The 27,572-nt window shown below is 40.2% G+C and overlaps 1 protein-coding gene across 1 annotated transcript in view; it reads right to left on the bottom strand.

The window, feature by feature from the left end:
- Positions 1-27,572, bottom strand: part of LOC106869903 (C-1-tetrahydrofolate synthase, cytoplasmic) — a 76,443-nt gene that overhangs the window by 26,238 nt on the left and 22,633 nt on the right. The window contains exons 2-18 of the mRNA XM_014915830.3: positions 26,852-26,936; positions 21,084-21,194; positions 20,840-20,899; positions 18,867-18,943; positions 17,312-17,409; positions 16,347-16,483; positions 15,541-15,652; positions 13,320-13,480; positions 11,061-11,119; positions 9,152-9,325; positions 7,849-7,985; positions 7,056-7,285; positions 6,115-6,217; positions 5,683-5,759; positions 1,962-2,102; positions 1,369-1,437; positions 157-268 (exon numbers count right to left, since the gene is read on the bottom strand). Of these exons, the coding sequence (XP_014771316.1) occupies positions 157-268; positions 1,369-1,437; positions 1,962-2,102; positions 5,683-5,759; positions 6,115-6,217; positions 7,056-7,285; positions 7,849-7,985; positions 9,152-9,325; positions 11,061-11,119; positions 13,320-13,480; positions 15,541-15,652; positions 16,347-16,483; positions 17,312-17,409; positions 18,867-18,943; positions 20,840-20,899; positions 21,084-21,194; positions 26,852-26,936 (1,943 nt within the window). The remainder of the gene's footprint in view (positions 1-156; positions 269-1,368; positions 1,438-1,961; positions 2,103-5,682; positions 5,760-6,114; positions 6,218-7,055; positions 7,286-7,848; positions 7,986-9,151; positions 9,326-11,060; positions 11,120-13,319; positions 13,481-15,540; positions 15,653-16,346; positions 16,484-17,311; positions 17,410-18,866; positions 18,944-20,839; positions 20,900-21,083; positions 21,195-26,851; positions 26,937-27,572) is intronic.

Genomic DNA, 27,572 nt, shown 5'->3' on the forward strand with positions numbered 1-27,572 from the left:
AACCAGCAGAGATGACTTCTTGGAAAAATGACCAACAGTGGCTCCACAGAATTATATGTTTAGTGATTACTCCTGTGAAATAAGGAGTATCTGATACTCCCCTATGAAATGAGTATACAATACTCATCTATGAAACAAGGGGTAAAAGATACTCACCTACAAAACCTTTCTCTCCGACAAGTTTCAGGGCTATTTTGTCAGCAATTATGGATGAGTTGCCATGAGCAATGTTTGCGAATGGGCCTGCATGGACGAAAACAGGCGTCCCCTGGTAATACAGAACATAGAACAATACAGGGTGATTCAAAAGTCACCATACATAGGAAACAGTTTATCTTTTTATAAGAAACAGTTTATAAGAACAGTTTTTTTTTATTTAACAGGCTCTATATGGTTACCATTGTTTTGAGTACACATTGCAATACGTTGACCCCACTCATTGTGAACTTGTAATAGCACTTCTGGTGATACGTGTGCAAATAAGTTGGTGATGCGTTCCTTCAAATGATTTATGTCTTTTATCTTTCCGCGATACACCATGCCTTTCAAATGCCCCCAAAGATAGAAATCAAGAGGGGTCAGATCAGGGAATCTAGGGGATCACATAAACTGTTTCTTATAAAAAAAAAAATTTTTCCTATGTATGGAGACTTTTGAATCACCCTGTAGATAATTAATTCCTTGGGTACATGTAGTGGGGGAAGAAGGAGTGATGCTGGGGGTTGGGTAGAGACTCAGAAGACTTTGAAAGGTTACAGTTTTTGTTCATTTTTAAAGAAATAACAGGTTACTTGGGAAATATGTAACAGTCACTAGGAAATGTATTTTGTCTTGGGATCAAATTTTAAGGAAACAAAATTAATAATCATGTATGGTAGGGATCTCCCATGAGGGAAGGTAAGGGAATAAAGGAACTAAGGGATTAATGATGGCCAAGGTGACCAGAATACACAAAATCAAAAATCAAATCACAATCAAATGGCAATCAAATGCTCTGGCAACGATCACACTCGGACGGTGCTGTTAGTGCTCCACTGGTACAGGTGCCATCATGATTTCGCTTTCGCTTGCCCCATACATACATATATATATATATATATAGATATATATGTGTGTATGTATAGATGTGTGTGTCTTTGTTTGTCCTCCTATCACAGCTTGACAACCGGTGTTGGTGTGTTTACATCCTTATAACATTAGTGGTTCACCAAAAAAGACTGATAGAATAAGTACCAGGCTTTAAAAAAATGTACTGTGGTTGATTTATGAGACTAAAAATTCTTCAAGGTGGTGCCCCAGCATGGCCATAGTCTAATGATGGAAACAAGTAAAAGATAAAAGACGGATGAAAGTAAAATGTCGACTTACTTCCAGAGTTTGCATCAAGTTTGGTTTAATTGTGTCCTTCATCAACACAGCCAACGCCCCAGACACTCCCTACAACAGCAACATGAATAACATTGTCAACAACAATTAGGGAATAGGGAGTCAGTGAAACAATAAAAGGATATTGGTAGAAAGGGACTGAGGGATAAGGTCTGCATGCAGCAAGGGGTGTTGTAGGGTGGTGGTAGCTGTTGTTAACGGGGCTAACGTCAACACCATCGCCACCACCACCACTACTACAAACACCACCACCATCATTGCTGCCACCACCACCACCAGCACTACTACCACCACCACCATTGCCACCACCACCATCGCCACCACCAGCACTACTACCACTACCACCACCATCACCAACATAACCAATGACCACCACTTTCACCCCCCACTACTACTGCTTCTACTACTACCACTACCAACAATACCATCAACTTCCCCCCACCACCACCACCCTCACCCCCATCATGGAGTCAGTTTGCTGCATCAAATAACCAAGTCACCTCCCCCCTGGCTCCTGTTTAGAAATCCCCAAAACACAGTCTGCAGAATGAAATCAAAAGCCCTGTCCTGCTTACCAAGTCGTCCGCTGTGATTGGAACCCCTGTTTTGCTGCTGGCCACCACCATGTTACCAAGTTTCTTCCTCATGTCAGAAAGGTTGTCGGCCAGAGCAAGGACAGCCATTATTTCGCTGGCCACTGTGATGTCAAACTGGGTCTGGACAAAAGAGGAAAGAGAGAGTGAGAGAGACTGACACTAGCAAAACATCATCATCATCACCATCACCGTCATCACCAACATCATCATTGTCATCATCACCACCACCAACATCATCATCATCACCACCACCACCAACATCATCATTGTCATCATCACCAATACCAACACGATCATCATCATCATCATCACCACCACCAACATCATCATCATCATCATCACCACCACCAACATCATTGTCATCATCACCACCACCAACACGATCATCATCATCATCACCAACATCATCATTGTCATCATCACCACCACCAACATCATCATTGTCATCATCACCACCACCAACATCATCATCATCACCACCATCATCATTGTCATCATCATCACCACCACCATCATCGTCATCATCATCACCACCACCATCATCATCATCATCATCACCATCAACATCATTATTGTCATCATCACCAATATCAACACGATCATCATCATCATCATCACTACCACCAACATCATCATCATCACCACTACCAACACCATCAGCATCGTCATCATCATCACTATGACCAACACCATCATCACTGCCATCATCATCATCACCATCATTATTTTTACGTCTGCTTTCTGTGCAGGCATGGATTGGACAATTTGACAGGATCCAATGGATCAGCACACACACACACACACACACACACATCCACACCATGTGTGTAGGATCCGGCATGTGAAAGAACAGACCAAACGTCCCCTCTGCATGTTGGGTTGAGGTAAGACTTTCACTTCAGCCTTGTAAAAACCTTCACCAGCAACGACGACTACCCAGACAGACCCATGGCATGGAGGGTCATCCCCTGAGTGGTGCAGAGGCATCATCTGCCAGGAGGAGCAGGGAATCACCAACAAATGGTGGATGCAGCAATGTGCAGTTACTGCACATTGCTCCCATACCATTATTGCAATGAATCAGAACTGCGTCCTGTTCCTTCATCTTGGTTTTAGCAAGTTTCCTATGGCTGGATGTCCTTTCTAATGCCAACCACTTTACTGAATGTATTGAGTACTCTCTTTTTTTGTTAAACCAGCACTAATGAGGTTACTTTACGACTCACAACCCTAAAGAGCTCCCTCAGTTGAGAGGTGAGAGTAGGATGGGAGGAGCAGAGGTAAGTAGGATGGGAGGAGCAGAGGTAAGTAGGATGGGAGGAGCAGAGGTAAGTAGGATGGGAGGAGCAGAGGTAAGTAGGATGGGAGGAGCAGAGGTAAGTTTGCTGTGGAGGAGATTCATGGCTACCTTGCATTTGACATGGGTGGGGCTGCTGGTCAGTTCTAGATTTGGACGAGCATTGATTAGATGACCTTTCCTGGTCCTTGTTGATTAACAGGTGAGCCATATTTTCCCTGGAAAGTAGTGCTCAGTGACTTGAGGTGCTACCAAATCTCTCCATTACCGTAATGTGGAAAAGAAGCAACCAATATCTTAAACCTCATTATGTGCATTCATACATACACACATATGTGCATATATATACCCTCCTCTCTCTCTCTCTCTCTGAGTGGTTGGCGTTAGGAAGGGCATCCAGCTGTAGAAACTCTGCCAAATTAGATTGGAGCCTGGTGTTGCCATCCGGTTTCACCAGTCCTCAGTCAAATCGTCCAACCCATGCTAGCATGGAAAGCGGACGTTAAACGATGATGATGATGATGATGATATATATATATATACACACGCACACACACACATACATAGGCAATATGTATATGCATTACAAATAGAGCAGAGACAATCGAATGGAAACAACAGAAAAGGACAAATAAACATGGAAAGCCCCTCATCAGCCAGAGAGACCAGACTCAGCATAGTTTCAGCAGGTTTAAAGCCTAAGGTCTTTAAATTCCATGATATTATTCCTCATTGGTTGCACAAATGATACTGGATGTCATAAGGTGATGGATGTACAAAGATTAAATATGGAGGACAACAACATACAATGTGAGACAGAAAACTACACACAAATACAAATAATACAGTAATGTAAGGAACACACACACATATATATATATACATACAATGCCAGCCACAGTAAAGAATGCGCAAGGTAAATATAGACAATCCTTTTGTTATTGAATACAAACATACACTCAGCCTCAGTCATCATCATCATCATCATCATCATCGTTTAACATCCGCTTTCCATGCTGGCATGGGTTGGACGGTTTGACTAAGGACTGGCAAGCCAGGAGGCTGCACCAGGCTTCAATCTGATCTGGCAAGATTTCTACAGTTGTTAGCCCTTCCTAATACCAACCACTCCGAGAGTGTGGTGGGTGCTTTTTACGTGTTACTGGCACTGGGGCCAGTCAGGTAGCACAGGCACTGACCACACTCAATTGATGCTTTTTACATGCCACCAACACAGAAGCCAATCAGGCGGCACTGGCATTAACCACACTCAAATGGTGCTTTTTATGTGCCACCAGTATGGGAGCCAGTCAGGCAGCACAGGCATCGGCCACACTCGAATAGTACTTTTCACATGCCACTGGTACAGGAGGCAGTCAGGTGGCACTGGCATCGGCCATGACAATGACTTCACTTGTCTCAACAGGTCTTCTCAAGCACAGCATATTACCCAACAACTGAGAGGTGCTTTTAAACGGGCCGGTTATGCAACATTGGCATTGACCACGGCTACGGTCTCACTTGGCTTGCTGAGTCTTCTCAAGCACAGCATATCTCCAAAGATCTCGGTCACTTATGGAATATTCTTGACAAAGCTTATACCAAACACAACAGGCTTGACAAGGTTATTTCGGGGGGGGGGAGCAAAATCCTATGCAATCATAAAGGGCACGATAAAAATAGGACACATTCTTATAGTCTGTAGAAGGTGAAGCATGGCCGTATGGTTGCAAAGTTTGTCTTTCCAGCTATATGGTTTCAAGTTCAGTCCCACTGCAAGGTACCTTGAGCAGGTGACTTCTTCTGTAGCCCCAGGTTGACCAAAAGGCTTGTGAGTGGATTTGGTAGATGGAAACTGAAAGAAGCCTGCCAGGTGTGTGCATGTGTGCTCTTGTTTTGATACCCTGTGAAGGTTGAAAATAAAAATCCTTTTCTACTCTAGGCACAAGGTCTGAAATTTTTGGGAAGTGAGGTCAGTTGATTAGATCGACCCCAGTATGCAACTGGTATTTAATTTATCAATCCTGAAAGGATGAAAGGCGAAGTTGACTTCGGCAGAATTTGAACTCAGAACATAAAGACAGACGAAATACTGCTAAGCATTTTGCCCAGCATGCTAATGTTTCTACCAGTTTGCCACCTTAGTTAATAAAAATATCATCTTCATACAAGCAAGGTTGTTCCTTTCTAGTCTTTTGTGCAAACATGTCTGGCCATGGGGATGGGGGAGATATCACCTTTCTTGGAAACATGTGAGAATTGGTGACAGGAAAGGCATCTGGCCATAGAAACCCTGCCTCTGTCAGACCCATGCAAGCATAGAAAAGTGGACCTTAAAACGATAATGATGATTATTTTCATCCTGGTGATTATTTGACCCGGAAACTTAAGATATTTACTGACCGAACGAGTGTGACCCTTCTCAGTGGGAGACTCTCCAATTGTGATCTTCCTTAAGAATCTGTCGTTGGTGTCAATCACTGTCAAAGAAAAAGCAAGAAAAATTATTGTAAAAAAAAACAAAAAAACAAAAGCAAAAGACAATGGTGTCTTTAATGTGTGTGTGTGTTGTGTGTGTTGTGTTGTGTGTGTGTGTTACGTGTGTGTGTTATGTATTTGTATGTATGCGTTGTGTGTGTGTGTGTTTGTTGTATGGGTGTTGTGTTGTGTGTGTTATAGATACACACTCATACAAATGCACACATATTCACACAATTACACACAACCACAAGCACACACACAAACATAGACAAATATGCACCAGTACATACACACACACACACACACACACACACACACACAAAAGATGGGGGTGAAATTGTAAATTAAAGTTACCTCTCTGCCAGGTAATGGTAGCCGGGTCAATATCCAGGCGGACAAATTTGGTCATTTCAGCAGGGGTCAGTGTGGTTGGATTTGTCTTGGAAATACCAATTTTCTGGAGATTAAAGAAAACTTTGTTAAACTAGTGGTCAGTCTGTGTGGTCAGCAGGTGTCGGGGCAGTCTGAGTGGTCAAGAAATGATGTTGTTATTGTTGTTGTATAGCCCCAGGTCAGCTCTGATTCAGCAGACCAATGGTTAAAGCATTGCAGCTGTCACATTTGCATTGTTTTCATTTGCAGATATCGTTTACCTAGGACTACATCATCTGATGTATTGTCCCATTTTAAAGAACAGTAGGGTTTAATTTGAGGGAGATTTGGCTGCTATTTTTCCTGTAATCACACAGGTGATCCCTTACACACTCATGGTCAGTTCATGTGTTCCGCTGTTATGTCCAGTCAAATAGGGTGATCAGCTGTTGTCATTAATTAGTGTGGTCACTCTCTGTGACCAGTTGATGCAGTCAAACAGGGAGGTCAGTTGCACAGTCAGGTAAAATGATCAAATGATCAAACAAAGAAGCCTCTATGTGGTTACTTAACATGCTAGAAATAGTAGCCAAATTTCAAATCATCACCTTTGAAAAAGGAAGAATATAATGAGAAAAGCAATATCTGGAAAGACTGGATGGTCATGGCTGGAATATCTTTGATCATAGGTTTGCTACTTGACCACTACTGTCCTAGAGTTAAACAGAAGGAATACACAGAAGGTCAGTTGGTGCAGTCAGTTGATACAAGGCTGGATGCTCTTCCCGACCCCGAGCCTCACAAGTGTTTGAAAGTTTAAGAAGACAGGCTTTGCGATTTGAGGGAAATTTAGCTGCTATTTCTAGCATCGGTTTGAAATGATGATGTCAGTAACATCATTAAAATAAATGTTCCTGTCTCACCTTTAATCTATCGAGCTGAATTTTGGAAAATGCCCGTTTGCCTTTCTTGGTTGGAACCAGACGGTCGTAAAGAGCTTTGTCAGTCTGTGTGCTTTCATGGAACATTCGCGCATCAAGTTGTGCAGCAAGCAAGTTGTTGGCGGCAGTAATTGCATGGATGTCACCAGTAAGGTGAAGGTTGAATTCTTCCATTGGAATTACCTGAGAATAGCCACCTCCAGCAGCACCACCTAGTGGAAGAAATTAGAAAAGAAAGAAATTAGAAAGAATTAGTATTGTACATACAATACTAGCCATACCACCACCAAGACCCCCCACTCATCTCCCACCAAGACCCCCACCACCAAGACACCTCCACCATCACCACCACCAAGACCACCCTGCCACCGCCACCACCACCACTACCACCACCACCATTGTTGTTTTAATGTCTAGTTTTCTGCAAGACACCTGATGAAGGCTGAAGGGTATATCAGCCAAAACAAACAAGATGAGGACAAATATCCATCAACTGTAAATAATGTTCCTTTAGTTTCTGTTTACCACTTTCATTCATAAGGGTTTGCTTGGCCTGAGGTTATAGGTGAAAATACTTGGCCAAGGTACCCTGTAGTGGTATTGAACCCGGATCCATATGACTGGGAAGCAAACTTCACAACCACACAACTATATCTGCAGCCTTCAACTAAATCTCTCAAATATGTTGGTGTTTTTGTTTTGAAGGTCTAAATTTTTCCACAACCCTCAACCAATGAATCTGTGAACCATTCCACCACCAAATCCTTCAACTTACCTTTTATACCAAAAGTTGGGCCTTGTGAGGGTTGCCTGACGCATGCAACAATATTCTTCTTCAAACAAGCTCCGAATGCTTGGGCCAATCCAATTGTTGTGGTACTTTTACCTTCTCCAAGAGGTGTTGGGGTTATTCTGCATAAGATAAAACAAGGTTCAATCAAGCATTAGGGTTTACAAAAGCTCAAGGGTATTATTTCTGTTGCTTTTTCATAAATATTTTATGTGGCTGGGTTGGTTTATTTTTACTTTAAAAACTGAATGCACAATCTTCATATCGTTAGCCCATGACTTGTGAAATGGGGGAAGGAGAAGAGGGGGCCTGTTTTGTGGCTTAATGAAATAAACTGAAACGGACAGTGCTAGGAACCTTACCCAGGGGTACAAGGTCATAGCATCATCATTGTCATAATCATCATCCTCAACACCACCATCATCATCACCATCACCAGCATTATCATCATTTTATTTGTCATCATTTTCCTCAATGTCATCACTGTTATCATCTTCTTCATCATCGTTCTTCTTCTCTTTCTCCTCATCATCATCACTGTCATCATCATCATCCTCCTCATTATCGCTATCATCATCATTATTGTTTTTATGTGTGTTCACTATACTGTCATGAGTTAGAGGAGATTTACTGAGATGACGTTTCTATGGCTAGATTCGCTTCATGCCACTAAACATTGTATGCTGTTTAATTACAGGATTTCTATTTACTGGAAAATCATCATTATCATCATCATCATCTTCATTTAACGTCCATTGTCCATGCTGGCATGGGTTGGACAGTTTGACCAGGGCTGGTAAGCTGGAAGGCTGTACCAGACTCCAGTCTGATTTGGCAAGGTTTCTACAGCTGGATGCCCTTCCTAATGCCAACCACCCCTAGAGTGTAATGGGGGCTTTTTATGTGCCATTTGCATGACACCAGTATCTGTAACGACTGCAATTTTGCTCAGCTTGATGGGTCTCAGTTATTGCCCCTGTCAGACCCAACACACAATTGAACTCAGCCACTTTGCCTCTGTGAGGCCCAACACTCAAAAGGACCTCAGCCAATGTAACTATTTTTTGCTCCATAGTGTGAATGAAGATGCTTGGAATCAATAGACACACATGCAGAGCACAGGCTTCCACACAGTTTCACTGTACCAGTTCTATTCAGTAGTAACAAAGCCCAATCAATCAAAAAAGTGAAAAACAAAAAAAAACAAAAAAAACAACAAGAAACAAAAGAAAAAGTCATTAAAAAAGGCAATGAAACGGTTAAAGAATGGATGACAGAATATATTTACCCAGCAACAACAATATATTTTCCGTTGTTGGTATTTGCCAGACGATCCAGAATCTTCAAACTCACTTTAGCTTTTTGCTTTCCAAAAAGATCCACTTCATCTGGGAACAGGTTGATCTCACGGGCCAACGAGGCAATATTTTTTGGACGCTGGCTCTTTGCAATTTCAAGGTCACTACAATATATTAAGTAAATACAACGAGGTCAAGGTCCTCTTAACAAAGTTTGATAAAGAGCTGTCTTTCAGAATCAAGCTGACCAGTCATAATGTCAACAAGGTATGTCAACATTGACACTGTTTCCTTCAAATGTCAACAAGTGTCTAATATTGACATTCACACGCTCTTACATACACTACCACCATCATCATCATCATCATATTAATGTCCACTTTTCCTTTTTTTGCATGGGATAGAGATTGACATCAATAAGACAGATTCTCTACAATTGGATGCCCTTCCTGTGACCAACCCTTGCATGTTTCCTAACAACTAGACATGTTTTTATGGAAGATTGGAAATGAAAGACACTGCTTGTTTAATGGTGATGCTTGATTTTCAACTTTTGCATAATGTCAAGACACAACCCACACATCATTAGCTTCTTCCAGTTTTTATCAACTGAATCCATTATTTACATTTGACGGATATTTGTCCTCATCTTGTTTGTTGTTAACACAACATTTCGGTTGATATATCCTCCAGCCTTCATCAGGTGTCTTGGGGAAATTTCAAACCTGGGTTCTCATTTCTAAGGTATTTTTTGATGTTGTTGTTGTTGTTGTTGTTGTTATTATTATTATTATTCAGGTCACTGCCTGAAATCGAACTCGGAATCTTGGAGTTAGTAGCCCATGCTCTTAACCACTACACCATATGCCCGTGAGTATATGTTAATAATAACATTGAAAAATACCTTAAAAACGAGAACCCAGGTTTGAAATTTCCCCAAGACACCTAATGAAGGCTGGAGGGTATATCAGCCGAAACGTTGTGTTAACAACAAACAAGATGAGGACAAATATCCGTCAAATGTAAATAATGTAAATAATGTACATAATTCCTCATCTCTTAAATACAGAACTGAATTCACTCCCAAGGCTTTGGTTAGCCTGACTCTGTAGTAGAGAATAGTTGCACAAGGTACCATGCAATAGTATTGAACCTAGAACCATGTGGTTGGGAAGCAAGATTTTTATATATCATGCCAGTGGCACGTAAATGCATCTTGGTGTCATGCAAATGGCACCTGTGCCGGTGGCATGTAAAAGCACCCATTACACTCTTGGAGTGATTGGTGTTAGGAACACCACGACACATCAGACTGGTGTCTGGTGCAGCCTTCCAGTGTGCCAGCCCAGTCAAACTGTCCAACCCATGCCAGCATGGACAATGGACGTTAAATGATGATGATGATCATCATCATCATCACCATCATCATCCGTTTCCCATGCTGGCATGGGTTGGATGGTTTCACTGGAGCTCCCAAGTTAGAGAGCTGCCCCAGGCTCCAGCCGTCTGTTTTATACTCTCTCTCTTACACACACACACACACATACAAGACAGGTTTCCACCAGTTTCTGTTTACTTAAAAGGAATCGGTTGACTCAGGATCAGAGTAAGAGACACTTGTCCAAGGCTCTGTCTAGTGGGATAGAACTCAGAACTATAAGATTGTGAATCAGATTTGTTAACTACACAGCCAAGCACCGCATAAAGTTCACCGCATACACTACAAGGCAGATAATTTAATGAAGACTACTGAAAGTTTTAATTAAGCACAATCAAGACAAACAGACTAAATTAACTGAGATAATATTCAAAGAGAAAATTTAGATGAAAAAGATTTTGTTTTGCAATTCTAGAAATAAAAAAAAAAAATTAAAAAAAGTGAAGATTGGACAAAGTTACCTTGGGACATTTTCTTGTAAGTTTAGAGGAAGAATTCTGAGGTTCCACACTGTATTATTCTGGTATAAAAAAATAATAATAATAATAACAATAATAATAATGGCAATTATAATAATGACAATAATAATGATAATAATAATAATGACAATAATAATAATTATAATGATAATAATGACAATAATAATAATAACAATAATAACAACAACAACAATAACAATAATAATAAGAAGAATAGTTTCAAATTTTGCCTCAAGGGCAGCAATTTTGGAGGAGGGGATTACATCAACCCAGTATGCAACTGGTACTTATTTTATTGGACCCCGAAAGGACGAAAGGCAAAGTCAACCTTAGCAGAATTTGAACTCACTAATACCACTAAGCATTTCGTCCAGCACACTGACGATTCTGCCTTTTCATAATAATAATAATAATAGTAGTAATGAGACCATCGATCATGTTGTCTCCATGTGCAGTCTGCTTGCGCCTACAGAGTATCTCAACAGGCATGATAGAGCTGCACAATATATTCACTGGGTAATATGCAAAAACCTGGACTTGCCCCATGATAAAAACTGGTGGGAACACAAACCACCCCCAGTACTTGAAAATGATCACATTGCACTCCTCTGGAACTTCACCATTCAAACTGACAGAAAGATAGACGCAAATAGGCCAGACATCATACTGAAAGACTTCAGACAAAAATCATGCCTCCTCATTGATATGACTGTCCCAATCGATATAAACGTATCTGTCAAGACCTACCAAAAACTGAGCAAATATAAAGATCTTGAAATAGAAATTAGCAAAATGTGGAATCTGAAGACAAAAACAATACCTATTGTCATAGGTGCCCTGGGAATGACAGCGAAACGGGCTGATTACTACCTAGCTCAGATACCAGGAAACCCCAAAATGGCTGAAGTTCAAAAGATAGTGCTCATGGGAACTGCCCATATCCTACGTAAAATACTGTCTATGTGATCTCAAATTTTAAAGCAAACACATAATTTTCTTATGGTTTCTTAAACATTCACTAGAACAAAACTGTACAAATCCAAATATATGGTACCCTAGGCATAACACCTACATGAACTTCTAACTTGTTGTCTCTTGAGGTCTCTGGGTGAGACTTGGATCCAACTTGTACAAATGCAAAACAAAAGTCAAACATAAAATAATAATAATAATAATAATAGTAATAGTAATAATAATAATAATGGCATGGACAGTAGACGAACTAAACAGCTTAGACAGAAAGACAAAGAAGTTGCTAACTAGATATGGGTCACTCCACCCAAAAAGTGACAGACAGACAGACTTCACACTTTAACCTGCAAAGAAGAGCTGTAGGTGGTGCAGTGTAGGAGTTTGGGCATCTGTTAAAGGAATCCTCTAGAACGGAGGTTCTCAACATGGATGGTACCACCCTCAAGGGGGCATTAGGCTTCAGGGGTTAGTGAGGTAACATAATTAACATACTAAATTTTACCTATAGTACTAATTATATGATAAAACTAGTCATTGGTAATTAAAATAAAACGAGATCTCATCGGGCACGGGGAAGTCGTTAACTTGCAGTTTTTTTTTCTGTTATTCTTTTACTTATTTCAGTCATTTGACTGCGGCCATGCTGGAGCACCGCCTTTAGTCGAGCAAATCGACCCCAGGACTTATTCTTTGTAAGCCTAGTAGTTATTCTATCGTTCTCTTTTGCCGAACCGTTAAGTTACGGGGACGTAAACACACCAGCATCGGTTGTCAAGCGATGTTGGGGGACAAACAGACATACAAACACACACACAAACACAAATATATATATATATATATATATATATATATATATATATGATGGGCTTCTTTCAGTTTCCGTTTACCAAATCCACTCACAAGGCTTTGGTCGGCCCAAAGCTATAGTAGAAGACACTTGCACAAGGTGCCACGCAGTGGGACTGAACCCAGAACCATGTGGTTGGTAAACAAGCTACTTACCACACAGCCACTCCTGCACCTATAAAGTTGTAAAATAATGTCTCAATAACATGATAGGTTATAGAAAAATGTTGTATAGGAAAAACAGACAAAAATGAAATGAAATGCAAAAGAAAAGACCAGAAGTAAGAGACAAGTGGTTTATAAAAGACCAGGGGTGAACTAAACTCAAACAGAACCAAACTAAGATTGAACTAACATTGTGCCTTACTGAAACATGTAACTAATTCTACATAGTTGATGGTATTGTTTGGAGTCTTCACTAACCTGGGATAAAGACAGCTTCTTAGCAGCATTGACAGTATTCTTAAGAAGCATGGCAACAGCAGTAGGGCCGACACCCCCAGGAACTGGTGTAATCCATGATGCAACTGCCTGAGCTTCTTCGAAACAGACGTCACCAACAAGATGATCTTTCTTGTTACTATCTAAAATAGAAATTGAAAAAAAAAAAAGTAAAAAGGTATGATGAAAATTATTTCACCTAATGAGTGTAATCTCTGATAAGCAGACTTTTGGAACGGCTCTCACTGCCTCACGAAGAAGAAAAATGGTCAAAGAAATGGGTGGTTGTTTCCTTCTGTGAAAGAATTCTTTCGTCTAAAAGATATTTTTATATTTTTGTACACCACTGGTGTGCCACAGAAAAAAGCACCTGTGCCGATACTGCATAATTAGTACCTGAGCTGGAGCTATGTAATTAACACCTGAGCTGGTGTCATGTATAAAGCCCCCAGTACACTCTGTATAGAGGTTGGCATTAGGAAAGACATCCAGCTGCAGAAACCTTGTCAAAGCAGACAATGGAATTTGGTGCAGTTCTTGGCTTTACCAGCTCCTGTCTAAGTGTACAACCCATGCCAGCATGGAAAGAAAATGTTAAGTGATGATGGTGATGATGATGATGATGATGATGATGATGATGATTTGCTTTGATTCACTAAAACCAGGATTTAACAGGTCTGTAGGCGCAAGGCAGATTTCAATTTCATATGTATGTCATCATCATCATCATTTATTATCCATTCTTCCATTCTTGCGGGTTCAGATGGAATTTGTTGAGGCAGAGTTTCTACAGCTGGATGCCTTTCCTGTTGCCAACCCTTACCCGTTTCCCAGCAGGGTAACAGTTCCCCATAACCAGACGTGTGTTTCATGGAAGACTGGAAATGAACAATCATGTGTGATAATGATGCTCATTCATAACCATCAAGTGATACAAGGGTATACACATGCACACACAAATATAGACATATATATGTATGTATCATCCTCATCATCCTTTAACGTCCGTTTTCCATGCTGGCATGGGTTAGACGGTTTGACAGGAGCTGGCAAGGCCGGGGTCTGCACAAGGCTCCATTTGTTCTGTTTTGACATAGTTTCTACAACTGGATGCCCTTCCTAATTCCAACCATTACACGGAGCTTACTGGATGCTTTTTACATAGTACCAGCACCAACAGGGTCACCAACCAACTTACAAGACAAAACTCATCAATGCACAACAGGCTTCTTTCAGTTTCCATCAACCAATTTCATTAACAAGGGTTTGGTTGGCCTGAGGCTGTAACAGAAAACACTTGCCCAAGATGCCACACAGTGGGAGTGAACCCAAGACCACACGGTTGAAAAGTAAACTTCATAACCACACAGCCACACTGGTGCCTGTACCATTATTTATATATCATTGCTATTATGCAAAAGTGTCTTAAGTCCAAAACGTTGCTTTTTCCAAAAACGAAAAAATAGTTTCACCATTTAATTTCTTTTTACATTAGCAACAGTTTCATCTTCACAATAGTACTTTGTTGGGTGCATAAAATCGCAACTCCATGCATGTATGATATTTTCAGTTAGAAATATTTTTGCAAAACTGTCGCATGTGGGGCTTACTACACTTTTGAAAAATGCTAAACTGTTGTGCTACATTTTGACAGGTTTTCATATCTGGGCATCTGAAGCAGCTGGAAATACGATAGTTTGACCTAAAGAAACTGGCTATTGCAAGCAAAATTAAATATTGGTAAAAACGCATTTGGCCAAATTTGGACATACAACAGTTTAACATAATAGCAACGATTTATGTTATATCTCCTCCCTTCTTCTTTACAATGTCTTGGTTACATATTCTGTGTGCTGTATGAAATCCTGGGAAGCAAACTCAGGATTTATCTGTCAAGTGGAAATACCGTTTAATTGTTCATCTTAAGCAATTCCGTTGGTTCCCAATCATTCAGATCTGGATTATATCAGAGTGCTAATAAGGCACCTGTGCAGATATCAAATCCGTATTCCTTTTACATTACACACACACATTCTGATGAAAATGGCAAAGGCACCATTCAACTCAAAGCTATTGTACCTCACCCATAGCACCATGCAGTCGGACTGAGACCAGAACCATATGGTTGAGAAATACAGTTCTTATACACACACAGCTATGCCAGAAGAAAGCAAATATCTTTAACTGATGAAGGTGGACTTACCGAGAACAGAATTGGTACCACAATCTACGACAATGGCACCAGGCTTTATCCAATCACCTTGCACCATTTGGGACTTTCCAACATTAACCACAAAAATATCGGCAGTTTTTGTCTGCAGAAAAAGAAAATGATATTTTTAAGAAATGAGATCATATTAAAATATTCTGTAACGATACGGTTATCAGTTTTATCAAATAGAATGATGTTATTCCCTTGGTTGATATGATGAGATATCATCATCCTTGGAATTGCTAAAAATTACAGTTAAATGGCTCTCAAATCACACCCTACTGTCTTAAAGGAAAGTAGACATTACATGAAGTTTCTAAAATCTCATCACTTTTATTCTCTCTCTCACACACACACACCCATTATTATACATACACACATAGATTACATACATGTGTGTATGTATATATCATCATCATTTAATGTCCAATTTCCAAGCTGGCATGGGTTGGACGGTTTGACAGGTGCTGACAAGGCTGGGAGCTGCACCGGGTTCCATCTGCCTGTTTTGGCATGGTTTCTACAGATGGATGCCCTTCTTAACACCAACAACTTTACAGAATGGACTGGGTGCTTTTTATGTGGCACCATCACCAGTGCATTTTATGTGGCACCATCACCTGTACTTTTTGTGTGGCACCATCATTGACAATATATCTGTCTCTGACTTGCAGCTCCCCTCATACACACACACACACACTTCTATCACACAACCATACTACTATGAAATACCATCCTCTATTCTCATCCATCCCCCTCATCACCATTCCATAAGAAACACATTTAGCATATCTTACCAGTTGTTGGAGATTTTCCATGTCAGGGTGACACACAGTGACCATAGCATTGTTACAGGCAAGTACACTGGCTATTGGTGTGGTGGTCAGTTTATTGTGACCCAGTACAACAGCAGTTTTACCCTGGATGGACACACCTGGGGAAAAATTGAAACTGAGAATTAGAACCCAGATGAATCTTTGTATAAGGTGTGGGTGTGTGGCTGAGGAGCTCGTTTCTCAACCATGTGGTCTCTAGTTCAGTCCCTCTGCACAGCACCCAGGACAAGTGTTTCTATTATAGCCTTGGGCTGACCAAAGCCATGTGAGAGGATTTGGTAAATGGAAACTGATAGGAACCTGTTACACACACACACATATACATATATATGCATACTCTATATGTATCCTCCAAAAGTATTAACCCCGAAGAAGTCCTACCACCATATAGTAAGATACCGTTCTTAGCATTTAACCAAGTTCTTAGAACTTCTGAAGGTTTATTTATTTTATTTTTTTGAGCTTCACAACTTGTAATCAATTTATTTGTAATGTTATGTTTGTTAAAAGAAATTTTCATCATCTTCAGCTGCACAAATAAATAAATGGGATTTTAACAAGACACATTGATATAATTCTTCTTAAATATTTTAACAGAGCAAAAATATGGAAGAAATGTATGTATGTATGTATGTATGTATGTATGCATGCATGCATGCATGTATGTATGTATGTATGTACACACATGCACACACACACTCATGAAAGCATATTGCTTATATCTATGTCCCTGTACCCAATTTTTCCCTGATGAATCTCTCTTTCTCATATAATTTTCCTAACATCCAGCACTTCATCATTCTTCTGACTATGGCACTACTCATTCTGCTGCTGTTATTAAGAGGACAGAACTGCATATATTTCATCACCTCACTACCTCACCTCCTTCCTTTGTCTCATCCATGCTCAGTATCGTCTCTACTTACCTGTCCTTTGTATCAGTTCAAGAATGGCTGCAGCAGTTGATGAGATCATTACCTGTAAGTTGCCTACGCACAGGTGACCGATGTTGGTTACTGTCATTCTGGTGGGGAAAATGAAGGGCAGATGTTAACAAGAATTGTACAAAGGGCTGCGATATCATCCACTTTTTTAAATCTGTGAAAACACAAGCCATAAACCCAACAGACAGCCTCATACATATATAAATGAAATGACACACATGAATTGTGGGGACATTATTTGGCCAACAAAAAGCAATGGTAACAATGGTGGATGGGCCTCATGGAGGCAGTGACCAAGACATTTGGTTGGCAGAATGTTGTGCTTGAGAAGACTCATCAAACCGAGCAAAATTGCAGTTGTGGCAGATACTGGTGTTATGCAAATGGCACCTGTGCTGGTGGCATGTAAAAGCACCTGTTACACCCTCAGAATAGTTGGCGTTAAGAAGAGCCGTAGAAACCATGCCAAATCAGACTGGAGTCTGGTGCAACCTTCCAGCTTACCAGCTCCGGTCAAACCCAACTTATGTCAGGATGGACAATGGACGTTAAATGATAATGATGATGATGATTAGATCTGGCATGGATCTACTATACCAGTCATAAGCAATACACCGATCCCTCTATGACCAATCACCACAAACTCCAAATAACACTTAACAGAACAGTTCATATCATGAGAGAAGTTTCACTGGAATCACAGCCAAAGATCACTTTCACATTATCATTATCCTCGCTTTCATCATCATCATTGTCATCATCATTATCATCCTCATTATAGTCATCATCTTCATTATTGTCATCAATGTTTTAACATCCATTTTTCTATGCTTGCATGGGTTTGACAGAGTCTACTGAGGTAAATTTTCTATGGCTGGATGCCTTTCCTGTCACCAGCCCTCACTTGTTTGGGAGTAAGATGAGATTTCTCCACAGCTTGATCTCTTTTCATGGAAGATTGATGACTGATGACATATGACCACATCACAGTCATTTACAGCTGTTGTATGAAGGGAAGACAAGGAGACAAACACACACACACACACCAGTATACTCCCCAAGCACACAACTATACCCGCAACAGGTTTCTTTCAGTTTCCATCTGCCAAATCCTCTCACGAGGCTCTGGGCAGCCTGAGGCCATAGTAGAAGACACTTACCCAGGGTGCCACACAATGGAACTGAACCCAGAACCATGTGGTTGGGAAGCAAACTTCTTCACTACACAGCCACGCCTGCATCTAAAACACATTTCCTAAGACTGAGAGGCTGCCTGGGCATGTGATGGACATGTCCGAGTGTGTGAGAGAGAACTGACCATCACCAGGACTGATTCAACAACTACTACTACTACCTGTGTAATACTCAGTCCAGAACATTACTACAACACCACACAATGCCACTGCAAGACCATCCTAACAACACTAACCCTCCTATTCAGTCAGTCCAGATGTGGGCAACACTGCACGGTCGGAACCCTTTGATCAGCGATCTGTTTAACCACAACAACAACAACAGCAACAGCCTCTGTACTTACCCATCCACATCTTTCTCTGGGTTGATAAAGTTGATAATATCTTGCTCATTAACATCGTTTGATGAGTCTATGGGAAGCTGCAGAGAAGAATGGTTGCTATTAACAACAACACACATACCATCGTTCTTCATTCATAATAGTTTATTCTCACAATAACGATGCCTTGAATAGGCAAACAGATAGTGGTGGATCTTTAGACAAACCTTGTTTGTGGTTCGTTAAGGAAATTTAATTTACATAGAAGTTGTAATTATAAAAGCATTATTATGGTATCATATTGAGTTATATTATAAAAATATTTGTATTTGTATATGTGTGTGTATGTACATATATATATATATAATATAATATAATAAATATATATATGCATATAATTATGTGGAGAATGGAGAAACAAACACAAGAAGAAGCAAGTCAAATGGGCTAGTTAGCCATTGATTTAATTATGGAGATTATATAATGAGTCATTTACGATCGTTTCAATGTGCCAAATGGTTTGGCTACATACGTATATGTACATATTTACATACTTACTTCGATATTTTTTAAAATAGGATGAATCTATATTAAATTCATTTGTTTTGTTCATTACACATCCATGACCATTATTTGAAATGACCAATCAAACAGATCTATGTGTTTCAAATTTTATATTACTTTTGATTGCATTGTTATTCCTTTCCCATTTCTAACAAAACTGTCCGATGAACGAGAACGTGAAACTCAGAGTAACAATCTTTTGTTATATTTCTGCTGCTTTTAAATAAAGCATATTACTCTACCTCTGGTATTTGAGTACTCTTTTTTCCACCTTGTTGTACATTTTATGTGCTTACTCCGGTACTTACATGTATATGTATATACGTATGCATATGTGGGCACAGGACATCACAAAACACAAACAACAAAAAATACGAAGTACGAGGACAAGGAATATAAACCATTTTTTCGAACAATGAAAGAAACAAATGGAAAACAAGACAAACAGCACAAAGAACGACTCTTCATCAGTTTTTCTAATCCGTATTTCGAGTAAGTTCATCATAGGTATAAAGATACCATAAACAATTATAAAAATGGAGAAAAGATGTTAAAAAAATCAAAATTGGATTTAATACATACAAATGTTTCAAAGGGCAATACAAAAATGTAAGAAAAAATTATAATAAGAATAATTACATACGTGTGTGTATTAATGTGTGCGTGTGTGTGTGTGCGTGTATTAATGTTTGTGTGTATGTATATTAATGTTTGCGTGTGTGTATTCTTTCTTTATTCTTTTATTTGTTTCAGTCATTTGACTGCGGCCATGCTGGAGCACCGCCTTTAGTCAAGCAAATCGACCCCAGGACTTATTTTTTGTAAGCCTAGTACTTATTCTATCGTTCTCTCTTGCCGAACTGCTAAGTGATGGGGACGTAAACACATACATATATAAATATATATATATATATATACGACGGGCTTCTTTCAGTTTCCGTCTACTAAAACCACTCACAAGGCTTTGATCGGCCCAAGGCTATAAAAGAAGACACTTGCCCAAGGTGCCACACAGTGGAACTGAACCCGGAACCATGTGGTTGGAAAGCAAGCGACTTACCACACACTCACTCCTGCGGTGTGTACTAATGTTTGTGTGTGTGTATTAATGGTTGCTTTTATGTTTTAAGAACACTTTTACATTAAACTGAAGGATTATTCAATGCATTTGGTAGAATGCAAATTTATTATTCTTTAACAAGAACGTATTGATAGTGACTTCAAAGTTTCGGCCAGCTAAGACATCCTGAGAGAGTTCGATGATGGCTTCAAAACTGTGACTACAAAGTTACTACATATATATATATGTGTGTTTGTGTGTGTGTGTGTATGCATATGCATGTGTGTATATGTGTCCCAAGTGTCTTCATAGCAGAATGTGATGGAAACACACACACACCTGGCTTAGCCGCTATATGTTAGAGCAGACTCACCTGTAATACAATTCCATGAATGCTTGTGTCATCATTTAATTGTTCAATTTTTTGTAGAATCTAGAAGAAAAGAAGATAAAAAACATTCAGTGCTGTCATCACAACTGACAGGAGAGAGAGAAGGGGTGGGGAGAAAGAGATGGAGGGAGAGAGAGAGAGAGAGAGAGAGAGAGAGAGAGAGAAGGAAGAAGAGACAGAGTGAGTGAGTGGTGGCAGTGAATGAGAAATAAATGTTTAAACTTACATCTTCATGGGTGGATGTCTTTGGCAACTCAACAAATGTAGCGGAGATACCCACATCAGCTGCTGTCTTCAATTTATGCTTGATGTGACAGTCTTCTCCTCGACCTCCGACCTAAAAAGGTTCAAAGGTCACATTACAGGTCATTAATAAGAGGTTTAATAATGAGCCCACCTAACTGGGAAGGTTAATGAATTAACAGTGACCAGTGATAGGGAACTTTTGAGTTCCGTATGTTAATGATGATATAACTCATGAGGAATATTCTTTTATTTGTTTCAATCATTTGACTGCGGCCATGCTGGAGCACCGCCTTTAGTTGAACAATTGACCCCAGGACTTATTCTTTGTAACATTATGTACATTATTTACATTTGACGGATATTTGTCCTCGTCTTGTTTGTTGTTAACACAACGTTTCGGCTGATATACCCTCCAGCCTTCAACCGACCTTGGTGCGTTTACATCTTCGTAACTTAGTGGTTCAGCAAAATTGACTGAGAGAATAAGTACTAGGCTTACAAAGAATAAGTTCCGGGGTCGATTTGTTCGACTAAAGGCGGCGCTCCAGCATGGCCACAGTCAAATTACTGAAACAAATAAAAGAGCAAAAGAGAATAAATTGGTTGTCTTTCTAAAATACACAAAATATTTTAACAATTTTTCTCTACAATTACAAATAATATTTAATTATAAAAATATGACAGGATTTTTTAAAACATAGAATGGCTGTGGGGGTCCACCAGACTAAAACTGGAATCAAAGGGGTCCACTGGTAGCAAATGGTCAAGAACCACTGATTTAGAGCTTTCTTAGTAAGGAATTCAACCCTGGTCTCTCGGATTATAGGTGGGGGACATCGATGCTAGTGCCGCCTGACATCAAGCGTGGTCAGTGCCAGTGCCACCTGACATCGAGCGTGGTCAATGCCAATGCTGCCTGTCTGGCTCCTGTGCTGGTGGCACATAAAAAGCACCCACTACACTTTCAGAGTGGTTGGCATTAGGAAGGGCATCCAGCTGTAGAAACTTTGCCAGATCGGATTGGAGCTTGGTGCAGCCTCCTGGCTTCCCAGTCCTCAGTCAAACCGTCCAACCCATGCCAGCATGGAAAGCAGACGTTAAACGACGATGATGATGACAATGATGATGACTGCCAAGGATGTAATAGGTTAATAACGACCACCCACCTGGGTAGACTGAAAGGAGATATGCAGTGGATGTTATTGTATCTCGTTAATCCGATGTTGATAACGAAGTAATAACATAATTATTGTGATCACAGCTGGTAATGTTATTAAAATGATTGACAGTTGATTTAAGGATTAACAACACAGCTGAGAAGACAAGTCTCAACTGCTCACTACACCTAGCTGTAAAGAGGTACCATGAGGAGGTGCAGATCTCTATTGTAAGTAGAACAGGCACTTCTAAGTAGAAATGGCTTCACTAAATTCCTTTCTCTGGTCTCTCTGGTGTATGGGACCCCTTGAATGATCAGACATGATACAAAAATACCTCAAACATGATATATTCTTCAGCCAACAGATACAAAAACATGAAACCAAAATAACTCTCCATGTTGATTTTATATCATAGAAGTTCACGCAAATACATACTTCTTTCTCCTTCTCTATGATTCTCCCTATCTATCTCTGTGATTGTATAACGTCCTTTCACTCATTGCCTGGCACCAAGCCTTGTATGTGCACTCATCCTACACCTCTTATGTTAACTCTTCCCATATCTTTTTTTTTTCTACTCTCCTCCCCCCTCTCTATACAAAGTAAAGTGTCTCCTCACTGCTACAACAACGAACTCTATATGCCTATTTCTTTATTGCCCACAGGGGACTAAACATAGAGGGGACAAACAAGGACAGACAAAGGGATTAAGTCAATTACTTCGACCCCAGTATCTAACTGGTACTTAATTTATCGACTCCCGAAAGGATGAAAGGCAAAGTCGACCTCAGCGGAATTTGAACTCAGAACGTAATGGTAGGCAAAATACCGCTAAGCATTTCACCCGGTGTGCTAACGTTTCTGCCATCCTCCACCTGATGTCACCCCTGCCATCTTTTTACTTCAGCTCATCCCTACAATGTCTCACCACCTCTCCCCCTAAACTATCAGATCCTTTCACTCTCTCTCTCTCCAGAATATTGCTACCCTGGATATCCTTTCTCACCCATATGTTTCCTTCTAAACGTCCACCCATGAATGGTTCAAAGAGAACATAAACCACGACCTAGAACTGGGTGCTGTAGGGGGTATGTGAAGGTGACAAGTATGCACTCTTACCCTTCATTCTAATTCTTCACTAAATCATAAAGCATCAAGTGGCGACACCTATCACCATAAATTGTTTCAAGTGGCGACATCTACTGACATAAACTGGCTCAAGTTTAATAACTTCAAGAGCACCACCACCACCACCATGAACAAATGCACCTCCACCAGCAAAAAAACAATAGCTACCCTCTTTCCTACTACTAACAACAATGAGCTCTGAGACAACAACAGAAACTATGTGGTTTACAAGACATGCTAGAAATAGCAACCAAATCTTCCTTAAATCACATCCTACCATATTGGAAAAGAAGTGCACATCAGTAAATATATTCTTAGATAACCTGCAGAAGGCAGGATGGCCTCAGCTGGAATGGCTTCAGTCTTGAGCCTACCAATCTATGTTGTTTACCCTTCACTGTATCAATTCCACTGCTACCACAATGCATTGTGGGTATTATAATTAGCTAGAACTGGCTGCCTTGTGTTAAGCAATCTTTCTGACAATGTAACAACAGTATTTAAGAGATAATCCTCTTTTTGAAAGCAGCTTTAACAACATTTCAAACACTAATCAATATTGATGGAGATATTGCAGACATCTTGCACTCACTGACATTCCTTTCATAAACCGTAGACAAGAGATCACTTAAGATTTCACCACCTTCCTGTATTCAGTGCCGAATTCTATATCTCTTCCATTCATGGTCAGGCTTAGAAAATAAACAAAATGAAAAAATAGTGTCACGTTCATCATCACCATCATCGTTTAACCTCTGCTTTCCATGCTGGCATGGGTTGGACGGTTTGACTGAGGGATGGCAAGACAGAAGGCTACACCAGGCTCCCATCTGATCTGGCAAGGTTTCTACAGCTGGATGCCCTTCCTAATGCCAACCACTCCGAGAGTGTAGTAGTGGGTGCTTTTTACGTGCCATCGATTTGCTGTGATTTTTAAAACCAATTTTTCATGCTCAAAATTGTTGATACTTCTAATAAATTACCTGCATCAGGTGTTAGTCATCAGGATACTTCATTCTTCAAAAATCTCATGCTTCTCTTAAAATTCACCAATATTATTCCGGACATGCCTTGTGCCATTTCCTCAGTGCCACATAAAATGCACCCATGCTGGTGCCACATAAAAAGCACCCAGTACACTCTGTAATGGGATTGGTTTTAGGAAGGGCATCCAACCACAGAATCCATGCCAAAGCAGACAAAAAAGAGCCTGGTGCAGCTCACCAGCTTGTCAAGCCATCCCCTATCAAGCCATCCAACCCATGCCAGCATAGAAAAATGGAAAATGGATGTATGATGATGATGATGATGGCTCTTTAATGTTCACTTTTCTATCTTCTTGTGTTTTATTCTGTGCACCCCACAGTGAAGTCACAAAACTACCTGTATTACATCAGGGTACCCCATCCTGAATACTGACTACTATATCAGAGTACCTCACAGAGAAGGTTCAACACTGACTGCATTATATGCTGTTGTGTGGCTCAGTGGTTAGGGTGTTCAGCTTAAAGTCATGAGTTCGATTCCCAGTGGCACGTTGTATCCTTGAGCAAGACACTTCATTCCATGTTGCTCCAAGTTCATTCAAATGTCAAAAATGAATTGTACCTGTAATTCAAAGGGTCCGCCTTGTCATATTTGATGTGTCATGCTGAATCTCCCTGAGAATTATGTGAAGAGTACACACGTCTGTGGAGTACTCAGCCACTTGCATGTTAATTTCACGAGCAGGCTGTTCCATTGGTCGTCTCAACTGGAACCCTTGTCATCATAACTGATAGAGAGCCAGGCATATCTGGGTACCTCACAGTGAATTCACAAGTACCCCATGATGAAGTCACATTGCTGATTATTACACCTGCACCCAGAAACCCAGCACTAATACCACAAAGCAATCTAATCTGATGCTCTTACAACCTGACCAATTCACAGTGTTCTCCAGAATTATGTCCTCTTAGATCAATGTCAACTTGCCTCTTGTCCCTTAGGAGATTGATAAAATGTGCAGCAGAACACATACTGGGGTTCATGGAATTGTTTTCGATGGTAATACTCTCTCTCCGTGGAAGCGCAATGGTCCAGTGGTTAGGGCAGCGGACTCATGATCATAGGATCGCGGTTTCAATTCCCAGACCGGGCATTGTGAGTGTTTATTGAGAGAAAACTCCTAAAGCTCCATGAGGCTCCCGCAGGGGATGGTGGTGAACGCTGTTGTACTCTTCCACCACAACTTTCTCTCACTCTTACTTCCTGTCTCTGTTGTGCCTGTAATTCAAAGGGTCAGCCTTGTAACACTGTGTCAAGCTGAATATCCCCGAGAACTACTTTGAGGGTACACATGTCTGTGGAGTGCTCAGCCACTTGCACGTTAATTTTATGAGCAGGCTGTTCTGTTGATCGGATCAACTGGAACCCTCGACATCGTAAGCAACGGAGTGCCAACAATAAACTCTCTCTCCACATTGGTAGTCCAATGACTGAGACCATTAACAGAATTACAGAATAACAGAAACTCTAATATAAGAATAGCTGATATAAATGTCAGATGGTTGAGTTCTTCAGTCACACTTTAAGGGAGAGAAGGAGAAAGAGTAAACAAAGACAGAGGGAAACTGAAGAGATGGGATGCAAAATGAGTGGTTGATGGGAAGCAATGAGGAAAAGAATGTTGCCTACAGTGAGAGAGTAAGAGAGAGAAAGAAATCATGTGTGGTGCATAAAAGCACTCATATATATATCGTTGGCAAATGAGAATCATCTACTATAGGCACCAGAAATGCCAGATCACATGATTTCATCCTGCCTGGGCTCATCAGTGGCAGACATCCAGTTGTGACCCAACAGCCGAACCTTACTGTCAATGATATATAGGATTTCAGTGTCTTTTCAGGCACTGATGTCACAAGTAGCCAACAGGCATATTAAGAAATAATTCCTAACAAAGGAAGCAATATTAACACCAATAGGCAATTCTCTGTTGCTATTACCATATTTTAATGTGTTTTTTTTCTTTTATTCTTTTATCTGTTTTAGTCATTTGACTGTGGCCATGCTGGAGCACTGCCTTTAGTTGAGCAAATCGACCCCAGGACTTATTCTTTGTAAGCCTAGTACTTATTCTATCAGTTGCTTTGGCCGAACCGCTAAATTACAAGGATGTAAACACACCAACATCGGTTGTCAAGCGATGTTAGGGGGACAAACAGATTTAGATAACCATGTGTGTGTGTCCTTGTGTAGGTGTAAACGTATGCAAATGTGCTTATATGTGTGTGAATGTATGCAAGTGTGCTTATATATACATATAATATTTAATGTTTATGGTGAGGGTTTTGCTCATGGTGACAAAAGTTTACTTCAAAAGTTACCCATTACATAACAAGTAATATTACAGCTAAAAGAAAAGTTGCTGAAGACGGTAGGAGAGATTCCTTCCATGCTTCCTTTCTTCTTTGCTTACCTTAATGAGAGCCAAAGATGGTTGGAAACTTTCGGATTCTTTCTTTAACTGTTTAATGCTTTCTCGAAGATCTTTCTTGATTTCACTGCAAGCAGAAGAATAATCTCTCTTTGAAACTGAAAGAAATGCTTCCAAACATTGAAGATCTTAACCATTATTAATGGGAATATATAGCTTTACAGGCAGTTTTCTATGTTAAAACAACAACAATAACACACACACTTTCTCTTTGTCACTCTCTCTCTCTCTCTCATGCAATCACACACACATACTCCCACATGCTCAATCACATATTCATTCACTCTCATACAGACCCCACCACCACCACCACCACAAACCCATTCTCTCTCTTCTTTTCCTCCCCCCACAAGCATCCTCAAACCCTAAGTGGACTGTCCACCTCATTTACAACCAATTACACCTCGTTTAGATACTCCATCGTCCACAATAAGGCAATTGCTCATCGACTGGTATCTTAATTACGCATATCTTTATTGGTTCATACATACATCAATACATTCTTTATTGGCTTACGTATATCAATACAATCTCTATTGATCTATGGATGTCAATAACGCCTTTATTGCTTTATGGATATCAATTCTTCCATTAGTGTTTGTTCATTTGTGGTTTTTTTATTCCTTCACTGCCAACACACAATGCGTCCACTCGATCACTAAGCCACACTTCCATTGTCATCTCGACTAATGACTGTATTAAT

The sequence above is a fragment of the Octopus bimaculoides genome, chromosome 1 (assembly GCF_046866305.1).
Source record: "Octopus bimaculoides isolate indiv1 chromosome 1, ASM4686630v1, whole genome shotgun sequence".
Classification (NCBI taxonomy): domain Eukaryota; kingdom Metazoa; phylum Mollusca; class Cephalopoda; order Octopoda; family Octopodidae; genus Octopus; species Octopus bimaculoides.